The sequence below is a fragment of the Anomaloglossus baeobatrachus genome, chromosome 2, assembly GCF_048569485.1.
Source record: "Anomaloglossus baeobatrachus isolate aAnoBae1 chromosome 2, aAnoBae1.hap1, whole genome shotgun sequence".
Taxonomy (NCBI): Eukaryota; Metazoa; Chordata; class Amphibia; order Anura; family Aromobatidae; genus Anomaloglossus; species Anomaloglossus baeobatrachus.
In genome coordinates, this window is record NC_134354.1 from 134,075,528 (window position 1) to 134,095,625 (window position 20,098).

General features: G+C 47.6%; 1 protein-coding gene across 1 annotated transcript in view; it reads right to left on the minus strand.

The window, feature by feature from the left end:
- The window catches only part of LOC142291097 (tricarboxylate transport protein, mitochondrial-like), a 58,591-nt gene that overhangs the window by 34,339 nt on the left and 4,154 nt on the right, over nt 1-20,098 (minus strand). Inside the window, exon 2 of the mRNA XM_075335354.1 lies at nt 15-122. Coding sequence (XP_075191469.1) covers nt 15-122 — 108 coding nt within the window. The remainder of the gene's footprint in view (nt 1-14; nt 123-20,098) is intronic.

Here is a 20,098-nt window from a genome sequence, read left to right on the forward strand (position 1 = left end):
TAATAAATCCTTACCTACGCCCCGAAACCGAGGAGGATTGGCTCGCTCATCCAGTTGAAGCTGAGTCTTGACATATTCTGTAGGGAAGGTGATGCAGATTTCAATCCCTCCTGCGATTCCGCCTGACAAGACAGAAAATCACACTTTGTATGAGTGACAATGTCAAACAATGAGCATGAAGACGACAGATACAAGGGTGAGGTTGGGAAAATATATTCAAGGGTCATGGGACCCCCATATTCTTCTGACAGATACTGGTATTATATCTCTAGGATAGGAGCACATCCTCCAAATAAGTCATAAATTATGGGAATGATCCATTCACACACAATCTAAAAATGAAACCGTTGATCCATCCTATATTTCCACACCAAGATCCAAAACAATATTCGGATGTGTTATAGGTGGATTTTGTGGCCATGGATTTCAAGACTTGTTTCAAAATAAGTAAAATCCACAGCAAGAATATTAAAAGCCAACTCCCTTCCATTGCCCGGTACTTTGTTACCAGATGCGTGATGAACTCACCCTTAATTGGTCTTAATGGCCTCAGGATCTCCTGCGCACTAAAGTTTTATCCATATTCAATCAAGTCACTGATCGCCCCCCCCCGAGGCCACCTATCTCTTTGACAGAATTCATAGGGTCGCAAGGCCTGGCCCCAGATCTGCTCCCTTCCCCAGAGACGTACTGTGTCGTTTGCATTATTATGGGGACAGAGAGAGGATCCTCCAGGGAGCCTGGTCACATGGCTCTGTAGAGGTGGATGGGGCTGTGGTGAAGCTATTCCCGGATGTCTCTAGCCGCACACTATACATGAGACGACTGCTTCATCCTCTTCTCAAAATCAAAGAAGCGAATGCCTCGTATAGATGGGGCCATCCCTTTCACTTGATTGTCCGCAAGGGGGATTCAGTGTTCCCATTGATGAGGCACTCGGAACCTTCGAATCTTTATGCTTTTCTGGGAATATCAGACTGCTCTATCCCGGACTGGATGGAGTGGGAACCGCAGACCCCAACGGGGCAACGAAGGAGGAAGGAGGGCATCCATTCTTCCCAAAGTGGTGATGTTTGAGGGGCATGGCATACATCGGGCGCTGATAGGACGGAGGTGCGTCCAAAGAGGAGGCTAGGCGGTCGGAAGAGGAGTCAAGACGAGGGTTGCCTGGAGGTGCTCTCAAGCCTCCTCGTCCCTGAGGCAGGAGTCCGGGCCGTAAGGCTAGCCCAATTGGACACTGCGCACTGACTTAAGTTCATAAAAACTTTATTCATTCAGCGTTGGGTCGTTTGGGGGGCGGGGATGGGCTTATATGCTCGTCCTGGGTTGGGGGGGGGGGGGTTCGCGGGAGGTTAATTGACAGACCCTCCCCTGTTTGGGGTCCGGGTCACTTAGTATGAATAAGTGGGGCGCGGGTCAGCGCTCTGGCCTCGTGTCAGTCCTTGTCCCTACCTCTCCCAAAGCAGTTTCTGGGCTGGTCCCTGGTACTGCGAGCGGCAGATCAGCTGCTTTTCCACTTTTCTGCTCTCTCTTCTACACCTCTTTCCCTCTTTTTCCCCATCCTGCTAAAGGGTCTTTGCTCCACCCCTACTTGGCAACACTCTCTCCACCTTCCCTTTCCACTCACCTTCTTCCCCCCACTTTTTCTCCATGTTTGTTGTTCGTCCCTTCAGGGTTCCGTGACAGAGTATGACGAAGCAGAGGCAGGCCGAGCTACGGGTGGGCTCACTGAATGTTAAGGGACTGCACAGTCCAGAGAAACGGTCTATTCGTCTGAACTTACTATGGAAAAACCAAATCCAGGTCGCCTTCCTCCAAGAAACACACTACTGTGAAGCTAAACCGTACAGACTGGCCGACAGAAGGTACCCTGTAGTGCATCACTCACCCTCCCCTGATTCTAGATCTAGGGGCACGAGCATCCTGATGTCCAGTACGCTCCCATGGGAATTGTTGGACTCTCGGTCGGATAACCAGGGAAGGCTTCTGATGCTCAAGGGACGCATTGCATCTCAGACTTTCACCTTTGTGGCGGTCTACTTGCCAAACTCCAGTCAATGTCCCACATTGTTGCGTTACCTTGAGCAGTTAGAAGAATTTTCTGAGGGCACTTTGGTTCTCGGGGGTGACTTTAATGTTGTGTTGGAGCCGCTGAGGGATAGCTCTAAAAGGGGTGTCCAGCTTGCCACATATGGCACTGCGTCGCTTGAGACGGGGATTACACGACCATCAACTGATAGACACTTGGCGATTGATGCACCCATCAGACAAAGACTTCTCATTTTACTCTGCAGTGCATGACTGCTACCCCAGGTTGAACCTTTTTTTCCTTAAACATGGGGACCTACACTCTCTGGTGGCTTCTTCAATCAAGTGCATATCTTTCTCCGATCACGCCCTGATCACCATAACTCTATCCCTTGAAGGAATAAAGGAATATTTCAACTGTAGCGGGATGGGGGGGGGGTCCCCCAACATTGTCTGGGAGGCGCACAAATGCGTGGTGAGGGGACTGTTCATCAAACACGGGGCTCGTCTGAAGAGGGAACGGGAAGCTAGGGTCACATCTCTTCTGGCAGATATAAGCGAGCTGGAGGTAATACATAAGGGGTCCTTGGGAGGGGACGTGGGGGCCAACTTGGTCAGGAAGAGGGAGGAGCTCCGGTCCCTGTTATACCATAAAGCTAAGGGAGTGCTGGCTAAGTGTAGACGGCACTTCTACGAATTTGGCAACAAGAGTGGCAGGGCCCTGGCTAGAGCCCTGAGGACTCAGAGAGCGAGAGGCTACGTCTCTAAAGTACACATTTCGGGAGACAGGTGGGCTACTCTGCCGAAAGAAATTACCTCCACTTTTAAAGACTTCTATTCCGCTCTCTATTCAATAGATGAGGGACGGTCTGAGAGGGCCAGGACGGAACTGCGTAACCGTATCCAGAAGTACATCTTGGACTCCGGCCTGAGGCACCTCAAACCTGAGGCTGCGGCCGACCTTGAAAGCCCCATCTCTGAGGAGGAGCATCAGGCCGCAATTAAAAAATCTCCCACTCGTAAGGCCCCTGGCCCGGATGGTTTCCCTCTGCTCTATTACAAAAAGCTGGGTACCATTCTGTCCTCCCCATTCCTCTCAGCATTCAACCACATCCCACATTCCGTAACAACCCCTCTGCCGAGGGACGCCCTAGCCGCTAATATAGTAGTCATTACTAAAGAGGGCAAAGCCCCTTCTTCTTGTTCTAGCTACCGACCCATCTCCCTCCTCAACACAGACTTGAAGCTCTTCACTAGGATATTATCGGATAGACTCTCTCCGCTGTCGGGGGGGGGATCGTTCACCTGGACCAGGCTGGGTTTATGACGGGTAGGGAAGCAAGGGACAACACGACCAAGGCTCTGAACTTAATCCATAAGGCAAAATCTGAAGGGCTGCCCTTGATGCTTCTGTCAACCGACGCAGAAAAAGCGTTCAACAGAGTTAACTGGATATTCATGGAGGAGGTCCTGCAGGCAGTGGGGTTGGGGAGAATGATGCTTAGTTGGATTTGCTCCTTGTACAGTAGCCCTTCGGCAGCAGTCCGGGTGAACGGTCTCCTCTCAGAGAGATTCCCCATTCGCAATGGAACAAGACAGGGCTGTCCTCTCTCGCCCCTGATTTTTATTTTGACTCTGGAACCTCTGCTCAGTCGAATTAGAGGAAACATTAACATATCGGGCCCTAAAGTCTCCAGCTCCACTTACAAGATTGCGGCATATGCGGACGACTCACTTTTCTTTATTACCAACCCTCGGGTTTCCCTCCCTAATCTACTAAGTGAGTTGAAAACATATTCCTCTCCATCTAACTTTAGAATCAACATGTCAAAATCGGAGGCCCTAAATGTATCTCTCCCCCCGGATCAAGTAACATCGCTACAATCAGCGTTTGAGTTTAGGTGGGCTAGTAAGTCTTTGAAGTATTTGGGCGTTCAGCTGGCTGCGGACACCAGCCAAATATACAAGCTGAATTTTCTCCCTCTTCTGCAGTCCATTAGAAAATATTGCGCTAACTGGGGGAAGGGCTTCTTCACCTGGTTTGGGAGATGTGCAATATTGAAAATGAATATCTTACCACGACTCTTATATCTCTTTCAGTCCCTGCCGATTAGGATCCCTAGCTCTTTCTTCAAGGAATTGGCCTCACTACATACCAAATTTATCTGGGCTAACAAACCTGCGAGACTTTCTCGTTCTCTCTTGTGCAGACCTAAGAGCAGGGGAGGCCTGGGTATTCCAGACCTTAAAAAAATACTACTTGGCCACACATATGGTTAGGGTGCTGGACTGATGCCGCCACTCTAGAACAAAGTCGTGGGTGGCCCTAGAACAGAGCTTTTGGGAGATACATCTCCCGGCCACCCCCTGGCTTTTGAACCTTTCCCCGACTACTTTGAGATCTCATCCCACTATTGGCGCCACTCTGGAATGCTGTTCGAGAGGTGAGGTCAGACGTCTCCTCTTGCCAGTGCCTTCCCCCATGTCACCCATACTAGGTGATCCGGATTTCCATCCTGGTCTCTCGGACCCCGTCTTTAGGGACTGGGTTCAGGGGGGCAGATTTAGAGCTTGTCACCTGGGAAGAGAGGGGGACTGGCCATCTCTAGCGGATATCCAGGACCTCTTGCCGCCGAGTCCCTTGGGGGGATGGAGGGCTATGCAGTTGAGGCACTTCATATACTCCCTCCCCCGCTTCACTCAGTATGCTGGACCCCCTACGGGATTCGAAAAGTTGTGCCTGGGAGAGCGTGTCCTACGACATTCACTCTCCCTGACATACAATATGCTATCAGATCCGGGAGATTTGCCCCCCTCGGCCTACCTACTGCAGTGGAAGAGGGACCTGGGATTTGTTTTATCTGGCTCACAAAGAAACAACATTCTTCTGCTGGCACATAAAACATCGATCAGTTCCAGACTGTTGGAAGCTAATTACAAACTGCTGGCTAGGTGGTACAGGGTCCCGACCAGACTCCATAGAATGTTTCCCTCAGTTGACCCTGCCTGTTGGAGATGCGGCTCGGGGGAGGGTGATTTTGTGCACATTTTCTGGTCCTGTCCTTCTCTGCAGCGGTTTTGGTCGGAGGTAGGGGAGGTAATCAGACGGGTGACCGGCACAACTGAGACACTGGGTCCGGAGCCGTTTATTTTACAGCTATCCGAACTCCCGGTCTCTAAATACAGGCGATCATTGCTAAGATTTTTGGTCATGGCCGCCAGGTCTTGCGTACCGCTTGGCTGGAAGTCTACTACCATCCCCACGCTGGCACAGTGGGTTTTAAGGATTAACGACCTGATGCATATGGAGGACCTGACATCCTCTCTTAATGACAGTCAGGAAGACTTTTATAGGACTTGGTTTCCATGGTTGGAGTTCACCTAGTCGGCGGAGTACGCTGGCCTGTTCTCTGCTCCACAGGAGTAGTAACCTTCTGGGAGAAACCCCCACCCCCCCTCCCCTTTTTTTTTTTTCCTCTCTCTTTTCCCTCTCTCTCCTCTTTCCCCCTTCCCTCCTCTCTTATCCCCACTCCTCTGCCCCCCCCCCCCTCTTACTCTTTTTCCCCTTTACTCTTCTCCATGCCTTGCTTTCTTTCTCTGCTCTTCTCTTTACTCTCATTAAGTTGGGTCGGCTTATAAAAGGTGTAAAATGGGCCAGACTCGAGTAGTAGTGGGGCTGGGGTCTGTTCATGTGGGGTGACTGTTTGAACACCATTATTGTTATATCTGTAATAGATATCTGCCGCTCCGTGTGGGGCAGGAGATACTTTGTCTTGTTAAGAGTTTGACTTCAAAATAAAGAATTTAACAAAAAAAAAAAAAAAAAAGATATGATACAACATAAAGTAGTCAGTGTACAGCTTGTTTAACAGTGTGAATTTGGTGTGCCCTCTAAATAACTCAACACAGCCATTAATGTCAAAACCCCAAACTACTGATAACAAAAGGGAGTGCACCCTTAGGCTATGTGCCCACGGGGACAGTGTCCTGCGGTTATATCCGCAGGACATTCCGCAGGTGCTCCCAGAAATCCGCAGCACAACTTCTGTCTGTTTCCATGCTGCGGATGTACAGCGGAATATCCTGCGGATATGGTGCGGGCATTCTGCATTGAGGATACAGTACCATGGCGTCGGCCCTGCATCCTCAATGCAGAACACGTGCTGCAGTGATCGGGGCGTTCATATTACTTACCTCCATCATGCAGCACCTCGCTTTCCAGCGGCCGGGTCACTCTGTCAGCGTCTGGTGCACTGTGCTGGAGAAGGTGGGCGGGCCTGCACTAGCTCCGGCTGTCACATGACCGGAGCTCAAGCAGGTCCCGCCCACCTCTTCCTTCCTGTACCTGGATTGACCGTGCTCCTGTGCACCGGACGGAGAAAGTGACATCGTTGTCTTCTATCAAGGCAGGTAAGTATATGGGACCCTGCGGAGAAGTCCGCAGGAATAATTCCCGTGCTGCTGATTTTTCTGCAGGGAAATCCACATGAATTCCGCTGTGGAAAAAAGTGCAGCGTGGGGACAGCAGTTCCCAAATGCCATAGTAATTAGCTGGGGAATAGCTGTGCTGCAGGTTGTTGAAAAATCCGTGGAATTTCCGCGAAAAATCCGCGGCAAATTCCGCGCATTTTCCGCAGCGTGGGCACATAGCCTTAAGTGAAAATGGCTAATTGGGTACAATCAGCCATTTTCCCTCCCCAGTGTCTCATTAGCATTACAAGGTCTTAGGTGTGAATATGGAGCAGGTGTATAAAGGTCCAGTCACACTAAGCAACTTACCAGCGATCCCAACAACGATAGGGATCGCTGGTAAGTTGCTAGGAGGTTGCTGGTGAGATGTCACACTGCGACGCTCCAGCGATCCCACCAGCAACCTGACCTGGCAGGGATCGCTGGAGCGTCGCTACACGAGTTGCTGGTGAGCTCACCAGCAACCAGTGACCAGCCTCCAGCGCCGCGTGGAAGATGCTGCGCTTGGTAACTAAGGTAAATATCGGGTAACCAACCCGATATTTACCTTGGTTACCAGTGCACGGAGCTACACGTGCAGATAGCAAGGAGCAGCGCACACTGAGCGCTGGCTCCCTGCTCTCCTAGCTACAGCACACATCGGGTTAATTACCCGATGTGTGCTGCAGCTAAATGTGCACAGAGCAGGGAGCAGCGCACAATGCTTAGCGCTGGCTCCCTGCTCTCCTAGCTACAGCACACATCGGGTTAATTAACCCGATGTGTCCTGCAGCTACATGTGCACAGAGCAGGAGCCGGCACTGACAGTGAGAGCGGCGGAGGCTGGTAACAAAGGTAAATATCCGGGAACCAAGGACAGGGCTTCTTGGTTACCCGATGTTTACATTGGTTACCAGCCTCCGCAGAAGCCGGCTCCTGCTGCCTGCACATTTAGTTGTTGCTGTCTCGCTGTCACACACAGCGATCTGCGCTTCACAGCGGGACAGCAACAACTAAAAAATGGCCCAGGACATTCAGCAACAACCAACGACCTCACAGCAGGGGCCAGGTTGTTGCTGGATGTCACACACAGCAACATCGCTAGCAACGTCACAAAAGCTGTTCGTTAGCAGCGATGTTGCTAGCGATGTTTCTTAGTGTGACGGGGCCTTTACGTTTGGTGATATCGCTCACATACTCTCATACTGGTCACTGCATGGCGCCTCATGGGAAATAATTCTCTGAGGATCTGAAAAAGAAAAAGAATTGTTGCTCTATATAAAGATGGCCGAGGTTATAAGATTGCCAACACCCTGACACTGAGCTGCAGCACGGCAGCCAAGACCATACAGTGGTTTAACAAGACAGGTTCCACTCAGAACAGGCCTCACCATGGTCAACCAAAGAAGTTGAGTGCACGTGCTCAGCCTCACATCCAGTGGTTGTATTTTTAAAAACAGATGTATGAGTTCTGCCAGCATTGCTGCAGAGGTTAAAGGGTGAGGGGGTCAGCCTGTCAGTGCTCAGACCATACGCCACACACTGCATCAAATTGGTCTGGATTGCAGTTATTCCACAAGCAAGCCTCTTCTAAAGATGATGTACAAGAAAACCAGCAGTTTGCAGAAGACAAGCAGACCAAGATGAATTTATTTGGTTGAGATGGTGCCAAGCGTGTGTGACGGCAATCAAGTGAGGAGAACAAAGACAAATGTGTCTTGCCTATAGTCAAGCATGGTGGTTGGAGTGTCATGGTTTGGAACTGTATGAGTTCTCCCGGCTGTGAGGAACTACGGTTTATTGAGGGAACCATGAATGCCAACATGTACTGAAGCAGAGCATGATTCCAATCCCTTCATATTCCAACATAACCCCAAACACCTCCAAGATGACCACTGCTTTGCTAAAGAAACTGAGGGTAAAGGTGCTGGACTGGCCACGCATGTCTCCAGACCTAAACCCTATTGAGCATCTGTGGGGCAGCCTCAAAAAGAAGGTGGAGGAGAGCAAGGTTTCCAACCGCCACCAGCTCCATGATGTCATCATGGAGGATGGAAGAGGATCCAGAGGCTCCTGTGAAGCTCTATTGAGCTCCATGCCCAAGAGAGTTAAGGCAGTGCTTGAAAGTAATGGTGGCCACACAAAATATTGACTCTGGGCAAAATGTGACCATTTTCACTTATGGGTGACCAGTAAAAGAGTATGAGCAATAACGCCAATTTAACACACCTGCTTCCCATTCACACCTGAGACCTTGTAAAACTAAATGAGGCATGACACAGGGAAAGAAAAATGTCTAATTGGGAACAATTTGGCCATTTTCACTTAGGGGTGTACTCACTTTTGTTGCCAGCGAATTAGACATTAATGGCTGTGTTGTGTTACTTAGAGGACACCAAACTTACACTATTATACAAGCTGTACACTGACTATTTTACATTGTATCAAAGTGTATAAAATAGTTACAAATTATATAAGAGGTGTACTCACTTTTGTAATATACTGTATATGGCTGAAACAGCTCGGCACAGGAGAAGAGGAGAGACCCGTATTATGGAAAAGGTCAGATCTTTCTAAAAATAGTGGATAATAAGTTGAATGATCCATATCCAATCTCCTAATGGTATACATAATGAACTAAATGTAATTTCATGCTCGTATATTACATCAAAGGAGCAGCTTAAAAGCTCGGCAATCAATCGCTTGTGACACAGAAGCAAAGAGACTGCAACATAATCTATATTGTCTAAGTGTCCTACCTCTAATGAATGAAATCTTGTCCCAGACTAGAAAAAGAGCAATCACTTTACATATCGCAGTAAAATGACAGACTCTGTATAGACATGGCATCCGTTATTTACAGCAGGAAGTAAAATAACACTTGTCATGGCTGTACGCCAGGGCTGGGGAATGAATTATGGATGGATCACGCCGCGTACTTGTTAGCCATGAAATACGACAACTGTCAGATACATAGCAAAAAAAAAAAAAAAATAATAATAATTTTAATTCACCTGACGTCAATAAAACCGTTCAGCTGGACACGTTGTGGTATGACGGATTGGCGTGCAACTTTTCCATCCTTCATTACTTGGCATCTTATTAAACTCCGGCTACTGAGACACCTGTGACCAACTTCTCTCTATCGCTCTCCTTTTATTTAAAGGGAAGCAACCGACGGGATTTTTTTTATAGTATGTATGTATGTATGTATGTATGTATGTATGTATGTATGTATGTATGTATGTATGTAAATATATATATATATATATATATATATATATATATATATATATATATATATATATATACATACATACACACATACATACACACACACACACACACACACACACACACACACACACACACACACATATATATATACATATATACACATATATGTATTAGTAAACCGGTGCTATACAGTCACTAGGGTGGTGAATATAAGCATAGCTTTTATTCTGAATTTTGAGGTTTTATTTCAGAAATATATGCAAGTAAAGTTCCAGCAATGCACTGCTATTTGATTGACAGGTGCAACAGAAAGGGAATACGTACTCTCTCCGGCGCCATCTTTGTGAACACTGTCTTCTTGCAGCAGACTGCCAAATGCGCTATGCGAGGGTGGCACATGCGCCCTCGCATCCTCTGCTCTTGTTGTGACTGCAGGAGCGCATGCGGTCACAACAGAACTGCAGACCGCCCACAACATTATCTGGACACAGACCGCACCAAAAAGAACACAAGACACATGCATCACAGGAGACCGGTGAACAGATTTTGGGGGTGGCCTGGAGTTCTGTTGTGACCGTGCATGCTTCCGCGGTCACGAGAGAAGAGGATGTGAGGACGCATGCGCCGCCATCGCATAGCGCATACAGCAATCCGCTGAAAGATGATACTGTTCACAAAGATAGAGCTATGCACAAGTGCTGACTCCGATGGCATCTTAGTGAAGACTTTAATGCAATACAGTACTTCCAAATGATAGTGTGCAGGCGCCGGAATTACCATGTGTGACGGCAACAGGGGGAGGAGGCCAGGCAGGTAGCTAGGGGCGGAAATATAGAGCAAGACACGACCCACATATTCCTGCCCCACCTGTCAATCAAATAGCAGTGCATTGCTGGAACTTTAAACATTGAAATTCAGAACAACAGGTATGGTTACATTCAGAATCCTAGCACCAGTATAGCATTGGCTTTTATCATATACTAGCTGTAGTACCCGGGCGTTGCCCGGGATAATAACTGTCTCTCTCCCAGTCTCTGTCTGTGTGTCGCTGTCTGTCTCTTTCCTTGTCTGTCTTTCTATCTCTCTGTCTGTATTTGCATCAGTCTGTCTCAATCTCTGTATCTGTCTGTCTCTCTCGTCTCTTTGCCCAGGCTGTCTCTTTCCCGCGCTGTCTCTGTCTGTGTCTCTGTCTCTATCAGTCTCACCACCAACATCTTTTTACCTCACACATAAGCTTCTTATACTACCAGTTTATTTTTTTCCTATAGCAACCACTGACAGTTGCTATTTATAGCCTGCAGCTCCCAGCTCCATTCCGTTTAATGGCTGCAGGATTTTTGTAGAGTAACTGGAAAGCACGGGGTGAAATTTTCCCGCCCAAACATAGTCTATGACGTTCCCTGAGTCACATGGGGAGTCTGTGATTGTAAATGCGACGGTGCAAATTCCTTTAGCGGACAGACAGACAGACATACACACATACATACATACATACACTGAGCTTTATATATTAGATTAAAATTCAGATGGTTGGATCCCTTTAGAAGGAAGTCTGTCTGCAATTTTGATCCCTGTAAATTGGCAGATTGAGCTGGACAGATGATGGTTAATGCATTTTAATAATAGACTGAATATCATGCAGTGATTATAGGAGTCCAGTGGGCGTGTCCTCGATGTGAAGTGTCCTGGGCTCTCTGAACTGGACACTTTCAAACTCTGCCCTCTGCTCTGGTGTCCATACAGGTGCCCACTAAATCTGTCCGAGGGAATGAGTTCTGTCTAGTGTAGAGCGCTCAGGACACTGCTCATGAAGAATCCGCACAGCAGACACTTCAGATCATGGCGAATTAAAATTTGTTTTCTCTGGCACCCAACAGATTTTTATGTAACATGGTTATTACCTAACCACCCCTGGATTATTTGACCTCACAATGAATAAGTGGTTGTTTAAGAAGAACCATCTTGTGTTCTTGTCCGTCAACTGTTGTAACCCTTTAAGCCTTAACGTGACATTCATTGTAACTTGGTCTCATTAAATCACCACCATTATATTAGGACTCAAAGTACTCCTTTCTTAGATACTTATGGTATATCCAAAAAAATGTCAAGTATCCAATGGATGCAGGTCCTATCCATCTTGGTTTGATGTAAATGGACATCTGGCCGCACATTAATTACTTTCCCTCCTACTGAGCAAAGAAAGGACAACTATATATTGTCTCATACATGACAAGGCCAATGTCAAGTTGAGTGAGGGTGTGGGAGGGGGAAACATGGCTACAGGAAGGGCATGATGAAGAGGAGATTTTAGGGAACACCAACTGCGCTCTGAACTGGTAGCTCCACCAGCAGACGTCCGAGAAAGAAGCCAAATCAGCCAATACACTGCTGCCTGGACCACTCCAGCTGCATCAGTAAGAAACATGACTCCATGACAAAGATGTGCAGATCCCTATAACTGCCCTGTATGGTAAGTTAAAAAATGTGGAAAAGTTGGTACCTTTTCTTTAATTAGGGACACTCTAAAACTTCTGTAAACAGATGCATATGCAAGAAGCTGGAGGAGATTGTGCAAGTAAGGACGGGGGTCACACGAGCATAGAGCATCCGATGGAAGGAACTGGATAATATATGCCAAGGGCACTGGGCCCAAACTCTGCTCCAAGCGTGAGCAGAGTCTCATTCACTGTGGTCAGATTCTCTCACATGCTAGAATTGAAGCACAGGATTAATGTCTCAATGTTCTCCATTGCCTGTGTGTATATTAGACTGCACTCAGATGACATCCGACTGCAGTCTGAGGTTTCACATGCACCCATAGACTTGTATGAGTGCACGTGAGACATGCTGTCATTTTATTCCCCACAGTCCGATCAGAGTGGACGAAAAACTGACATATCTGCTGTGCATCATTGACTAACATTGGTCCGAGATTTTCATTTTATGGTTTAAATGAGTTTTCCGGGGATGGAGTACTGATAACGAAACTCAGAAATGGGTCAGACACCCGAAACCCCAGTGATCAACTGTTTTTAAATTCCAGGTGGCTGAAAGCACTGATTGAATAGAGATGTACAGCACAGCTCCGGTCAATGTGCAAAATAGGAGCTGATCTGCAGTTCTCAGATGTCCTGTCCTGGTATATTCAGTGTTGTCACCCAGCCGCCACCAAAGCAAACATCATCCGATCACGGGGGCATCCGGTTCCAGGTCCCCATTGATCTGATATTAAAGATGTATTCAAAAGGATAAATCATCAATATTAGATGCCCAGACAACACCCCTCCCCCCCCCCCTCATCTAATGGGACCCTCACACCTGATTCTTGCTGCCCAGGCTGCAGGCACAATGGCAGCCAGGGATATTTAGCTCCATTTTGTGCCAGCATTTCAGAGAAAACATACTTTAACAATCTGCGCTGTCCGCCTAGTTCCCAGATGATTGATCGGTTTCTTCCTATGTATACGGGAGAGACTTATCAATCAAAGCTTTAAAGTGGATTTTCTTTGTAATTTTTCCAGAGAAAACTATACCTGGCTGCCATCATCAGTCTGATTCCTGCTGCCATTGTTCACATTAGTTTTCTACGTCTATAGACAATTATTTATTTATTTTTTTATCACTCATTTTTTTTTCCCCTTTTAGAAATTAGCTTCTAAAAACGTCTGTCCTTGATTTTCAGATACGAGGTCCAGAATCAAAACAAAAATAATCTGGCAACCGGATCTCAGGTATTTGTCACTGGAAGACCTTCCGCAGGCTCCAGAAACAAACAAGACTTTGAGAAACCTGGCAGAGAAAGCCGGTGTCAAGTTCCTACTAATCCCCTCCATTTTGGACAAGGACCAACTAGAGAAAGGGTATGTTAGCGGAGAGCAGCGGGGAAGGTCCCTGCTGAGGGATGAGATTGGTCCACACAGGTCTCATCTGTGGGAGGAGAAGTGCAAATGACTTCTAGGACACATACAATAACCCTCACAACTCCTTATTGATTGTAATAGTGGACAAACTAGAGGTGAGGTAAATATATTATGGGATGTCCTATTTTTACATTAGATGATTCTTCAAAGACCCTCCTTCTTAGGCCTCCGCCACACATCCGTGAAAACCACGTCCGTGTAAAACGGGCCGTTTTTCGGGTCCGTTTTCCGTTTTTTAGGTCCGTTTTTATGGTATGTGTGGTCTGCGTGTGTATCCCGTATGCTAGCCGTATGTGCGTGTGGAATGTCCGTGTGTGCGTGAGTGAAATAACTGACATGTGTATGTGTTGTCCGTGTGAAATGTACGTGTGTGATGCAAAATGTCGTTACTACATGTCGGAAGACAGAGTAGCGGGATGAGAATGAACTCGGGTGAACTTCACCCGACTTCATTGTCATGCCGCGGCTCTGTCTTTGTGCCGTGTACTGATTAGCGGTCACCTGTGAAGGATTCACCGGTGACCACTAATCCCCCGAGTGACTGAAGTGTCCCCCCCTCTCATACTCACCGTTCCCCGATCACCGGCGCTGCACGGCGTTCACACTGTTCCGGCGGCTTTTTCTAATTTGAAAAAGCCGGCCGCCCATTAATCAATCTCGTATTCCCTGCTTTACCCGCCCACCGGCGCCTATGATTGGTTGCAGTGAGACACGCCCACCACGCTGAGTGACAGGTGTCATACTGCACCCAATCACAGCAGCCGGTGGGCGTGTCTATACTGTGCAGTAAAATAAATAAATAAATAAATAAATAATTAAAAAAAAACGGCGTGCGGTCCCCCCCCATTTTAATACCAGCCAGATAAAGCCATACGGCTGAAGGCTGGTATTCTCAGGATGGGGAGCTCCACGTTATGGGGGGCCCCCCACCCTAACAATATCAGTCAGCAGCCGCCCAGAATTGCCGCATACATTATATGCGACAGTTCTGGGGCTGTACCCGGCTCTTCCCGATTTACCCTGGTGCGTTGGCAAATCGGGGTAATAAGGAGTTATTGGCAGCCCATAGCTGCCAATAAGTCCTAGATTAATCATGTCAGGCGTCTAGGAGACACCTTCCATGATTAATCTGTAAGTTACAGTAAAAAAACACACACACCTGAAAAAATCCTTTATTAGAAATAAAAAACACAAACAAATTCCCTCATTACCAATTTATTAACCCCGACAAACCCTCCATGTCCGGCGTACTCCACGGACCTCCAGCGTCGCGTCCAGCTCTGCTGCATGGAGGTGACAGGAGCAGCAGAATACACCGCCGCTCCGGTCACCTCCACGCAGCTAATGAGATGAGTAGCGCGATCAGCTGCTGTCACTGAGGTTACCCGCGGCCACCGCTGGATCCAGCGGTGGCCGCGAGTTACCTGACTGACAGCAGCTGATCGCGCTACTCATCTCATTAGCTGCGTGGAAGTGACCGGAGCGGCGGTGTATTCTGCTGCTCCTGTCACCTCCATGCAGCAGAGCTGGACGCGACGCTGGAGGTCCGTGGAGTACGCCGGACATGGAGGGTTTGTCGGGGTTAATAAATTGGTAATGAGGGAATTTGTTTGTGTTTTTTATTTCTAATAAAGGATTTTTTCAGGTGTGTGTGTTTTTTTACTGTAACTTACAGATTAATCATGGAAGGTGTCTCCTAGACGCCTGACATGATTAATCTAGGACTTATTGGCAGCTATGGGCTGCCAATAACTCCTTATTACCCCGATTTGCCAACGCACCAGGGTAAATCGGGAAGAGCCGGGTACAGTCCCAGAACTGTCGCATATAATGTATGCGGCAATTCTGGGCGGCTGCTGACTGATATTGTTAGGGTGGGGGGCCCCCCATAACGTGGAGCTCCCCATCCTGAGAATACCAGCCTTCAGCCGTATGGCTTTATCTGGCTGGTATTAAAATGGGGGGGGACCGCACGCCGGTTTTTTTAATTATTTATTTATTTATTTTACTGCACAGTATAGACACGCCCACCGGCTGCTGTGATTGGGTGCAGTGTGACACCTGTCACTCAGCGTGGTGGGCGTGTCTCACTGCAACCAATCACAGCCGCCGGTGGGCGGGTAAAGCAGGGAATACGAGATTGATTAATGGGCGGCCGGCTTTTTCAAAAGAGGAAAAGCCGCCGGAGTTTTAATAACAGCCGTGCAGCGCCGCGCCGGAGATCGGGGAATGGTAAGTATGAGAGAGGGGGGAACTGACCGACAGACAGCTAGAGGGACAGACAGACATAGAGACCGACCGACGGACTGAGGGAGAGAACGAAACATAAAAAGAAAAAAGACTGACATCACATGAAAAATCACAAAACATACAGGGAACAAACAGAGATGCGTCCGTGTCACTCGGACGTGCGCACAGACCCATTGACTTTCATTGGGTCCGTGCTGCGTGTTGCGTGAATAAAACGGACATGCTGGCGTGAGACACGGACCAAAAAACGCATCACGGAGACGGACTCACGGACATAACCAAAAACGCAATTGTAACCGCAGAGATATAGTAACATTGGTGCACGTTTGGCCGTGTCTCCAGTATACACGGAAACGGACCAAACACGCACGTGTTTCACGGATGTGTGTTTCAAGCCTCATACACATTAATCTAAAGCTGGCCAAACCTGCCAATAGCGGTCTGTTGGTATGAGGGTCTTATGTGTATGGGGACCTCCCGACTCTCCCCTGACGAACATGGACCCGACCTGCAGATTTTCAATTGAAGATCCTTTTGTTCGGGTCCCTTCAGAGAACACATGGGCACTCGGCTAAGTGAGCACTCCAGAGTATGGGGAGGGGGGGGGGGGGGGACAGGCGAGGTGAACACCAAATAATCGCTTGCCTGACTGCTTTCCAATGAGTATGGAGGCTTTCACAGCAGAGATCATAAGTTCTGACCCAGCTGTGGAGAGGTGATAAATGAAAGTACTGTCCACTTAAAGACATTGGCCCACTGTCAACAACGAGGGACAATGCCCTAAATAATCAGCAAAGCATTTTATTTTAGACTGGTTTCAGACGTCCATGTTTCAGGAACGTGTGACATAAGTTTTTAACACTGATGCCAAACGTACCCATGTTATTATTTTCTGTTACTCACACACAGACCATGTGACTTCTCATGACCCAGCATGCACACACGTAGGCATGTCTGTTTTTTCTCTGGCAGCACAGGTTTCACACGGATCGCACACTGATGTGATCCGTGTGACACATACCGGAGAAAACACGGGTCTTTTTAATAAAAATATTTTCTATATTTACCTGTATCCAGCAATGCGGTCTTCGGCTCTGCTGCCTCCCGCTCCTGACCCCACTCATTATACTCACTGAATATACTGTGCTGTGGTGCTGGAAGCAGGAGCATCGCAGGGACTTCAGTGCCGGGGACCGCATGATGGGTGAGTATACAGCAGAGTGTGTGTGTATATATCCCTTTGTGCATATACATATGTGTGCATATTCTCTCATTGTATACGTGTGTATAATTAATTATATATATGTATATATATATATTATATACATATATAAAATATAATGTGTGTATGTGTAGTGAGAACCACCTGGAAGACGGAGCATCGCGGGGACAGCATCGGGGACTCACAGCTCCCAATTAGCTCTGATGAACCAGTGAAGCTGTAGCGCGAGTGTCATCAGGAGGTGATCAGAGTTCATTGGGAACCCCAATGACCTCCTGGATGTCACTGTGCTTGCAGAATACTCACCTCTCCCCGTTGTGCTGTCCTCGGCGATGCTCCTCCTTCCAGGTCCTGAGTGCGGTAAATAACTGATGAATATAATAAGCGGCGGTCAGGAGCGGGAGACAGCAGAGCCGGAGAAAACCGGTAAATATGGAAAATCTTTTTATTTCACAGACCTGTGTTTTCTCCGGTACCTGTCACACATATGCAAGCACGGATGTCACACGTGACACACACGTATGACCATAACCATGCGTGTGACTGGCACCTGATTAAATACATCTGAAACCCGCCTTAAGTGTACCTTCCTTTCATACAAAGCCTGAAGAAGAGCATAGTGTCACCCCATAAGTTAAAACGGCCTTGGTGCATATATCAGTATAATATGAGCTGGAGCTGTCCCGATTTTCATGCTGTGTAAGGTCCCCGCTGTCTGTCCAGACTCATACATCCATAGAGATGCTGATAGACATCTCCAGCTTATCTCTTAGCAGACAGTCTAAAATCAGACATGCTGGAGCCTTCTGTCCCCAAACATCTTCTGTTGGGGCCACAATACACAATACTGCTGGCCTAACCAGCCAAAAATCGACAGGTTCAGCCAATGTTAGTACTAGGCCCGTTTCACACGTCAGTGAAAAACACTGACGTTCTTCACTAACGTTCTTCACTGACGTGTAAAAACACGCACATGTCCCTCCGTGTTCCGTGATTCACGGCACACGTGGGTTGTCCATGTGCAATCCGTGATTGCATGTGGACATTACTCACCTGCCTTCGTTCCTGCTGTCCATGGTGCTGAAGTCTCCAGCTCTGCAGCGTCCGTCCACCGCTCTCAGCACCTACTTCCTGGTCGGCTGTTCCTGCTCTCATGAATATTCATGAGCCAGGCAGGAGCTGCCAAAGAGAGCAGAGGCTCCAGAGCGAATCGCAGGCAAGGTAAGCTGAAAATATTTAATATTTAATATGTCCGTGATTTTCCGGTATGTGTTTAACTTATCACACACGGATCACATCATAGTGTGTTCCGTGGGTCATCAGTGATGCCAGAAAAAAAACTGACTTGTCTCCGTACAGAATCACGGCCACGGGTGTACGCTGCACGGAGACACGTTCAGTGAAAAATCACTGACGTGTGAGCAGACCCATTGATTATAATGGGTCTGCGTATGTCAGTGATTCTGGTAAGTTTAAAAAAAAAAAAAGCAAACGTACCAGAATCACTGACGTGTGAAAGGGGCCTAATGTATATTGGAGCCTTAAAGGGGTATTCCCATCTCCAAGATCCTATCCCAATATGTAGTAGGTGTAATAATAATAATAATAATAATAATAATAATAATAATAATAATAATAATAATATTATTATTATTAATAATAATAGCTAATACCTCCAATTAGAAATGTAGTATAGTTTGCCTGATTCACAATGTCACTTAGCTCATGTTCAGGGAATTGCAGGACCTTCGGTATCCATGGTTATGACCACTAGCAACTAACTGACTAACTTGAACTATATGCGTGATTGTAACCATGAATACCTAAGTTCCTGCAATTCCCTGAACATGAGGTAAGCGACATAGTGTATCAGGAGAACTATATTACATTTGTAATTGGAGGTATTTGCTATAATTATTACACCTATTACATAATAGGATAGGATCTTTGAGATGGGAATAACCCTTTAACTTGTCATCCATTCTTCCTAGATAGGTAGGGGATACCTCTAGCAACATTCTGCTTGAACGTCCTTTACCTGCACTTCGCACCAGTCAATGCTACAGCTACTGCCTAATAACTTGCATGGCGTATACTAAAAGCCAGCCACTCAGTTATGCCTGCAGCCAGATTGACAAACATGAGGGCATTATCAGAGGCACACACCCTTCCTGAAAATCCGTCTGAGTCTCTGGAGACAGATTGTTCTTGACAACAGGCAGTGGACAGCAAATTAGGCTGAAAGGAAACACTGAGTGGACAGCACATTGGAGGTTTGGAGTTTTTGTTTGTAAGGGTACCTTCACACTTAGCGATGCAGCAGCAATCCGACCAGCGATCTGACCTGGTCAGGATCGCTGCTGCATCGCTACATGGTCACTGGTGAGCTGTCAAACAGGCAGATCTCACCAGCGACCAGTGAACAGCCCCCAGCCAGCAGCGACGTGCAAGCGACGCTGCGCTTGCACGGAGCCGCCGTCTGGAAGCTGCGGAGACTGGTAACTAAGGTAAACATCGGGTATGGTTACCCGATGTTTACATTAGTTACCAGTGTGAGCAGGGAGCCGCGCACACTGAGCGCTGGCTCCTTGCTCTCCTAGCTACAGTACACATCGGGTTAATTAACCCGATGTGTAATGCAGCTACATGTGCAGAGAGCAGGGAGCCGCGCACACTGCTTAGCGCTGGCTCCTTGCTCTCCTAGCTGCTGTACACATCGGGTTAATTAACCCGATGTGTACAGCAGCTACATGTGCAGAGAGCCGGAGCCGGCAGCACAGGCAGCGTGAGAGCTGCAGAGGCTGGTAACTAAGGTAAATATCGGGTAACCACCTTGGTTACCCGATGTTTATCTTGGATACAGCTTACCTCAGCTGCCAGACGCCGGCTCCTGCTCCCTGCTCGCTTCATTTGTCGCTCTCTTGCTGTCACACACAGCGATCTGTGTGTCACAGCAGGAGAGCGGCTTTGAAGAAAACGAACCAGGGCTGTG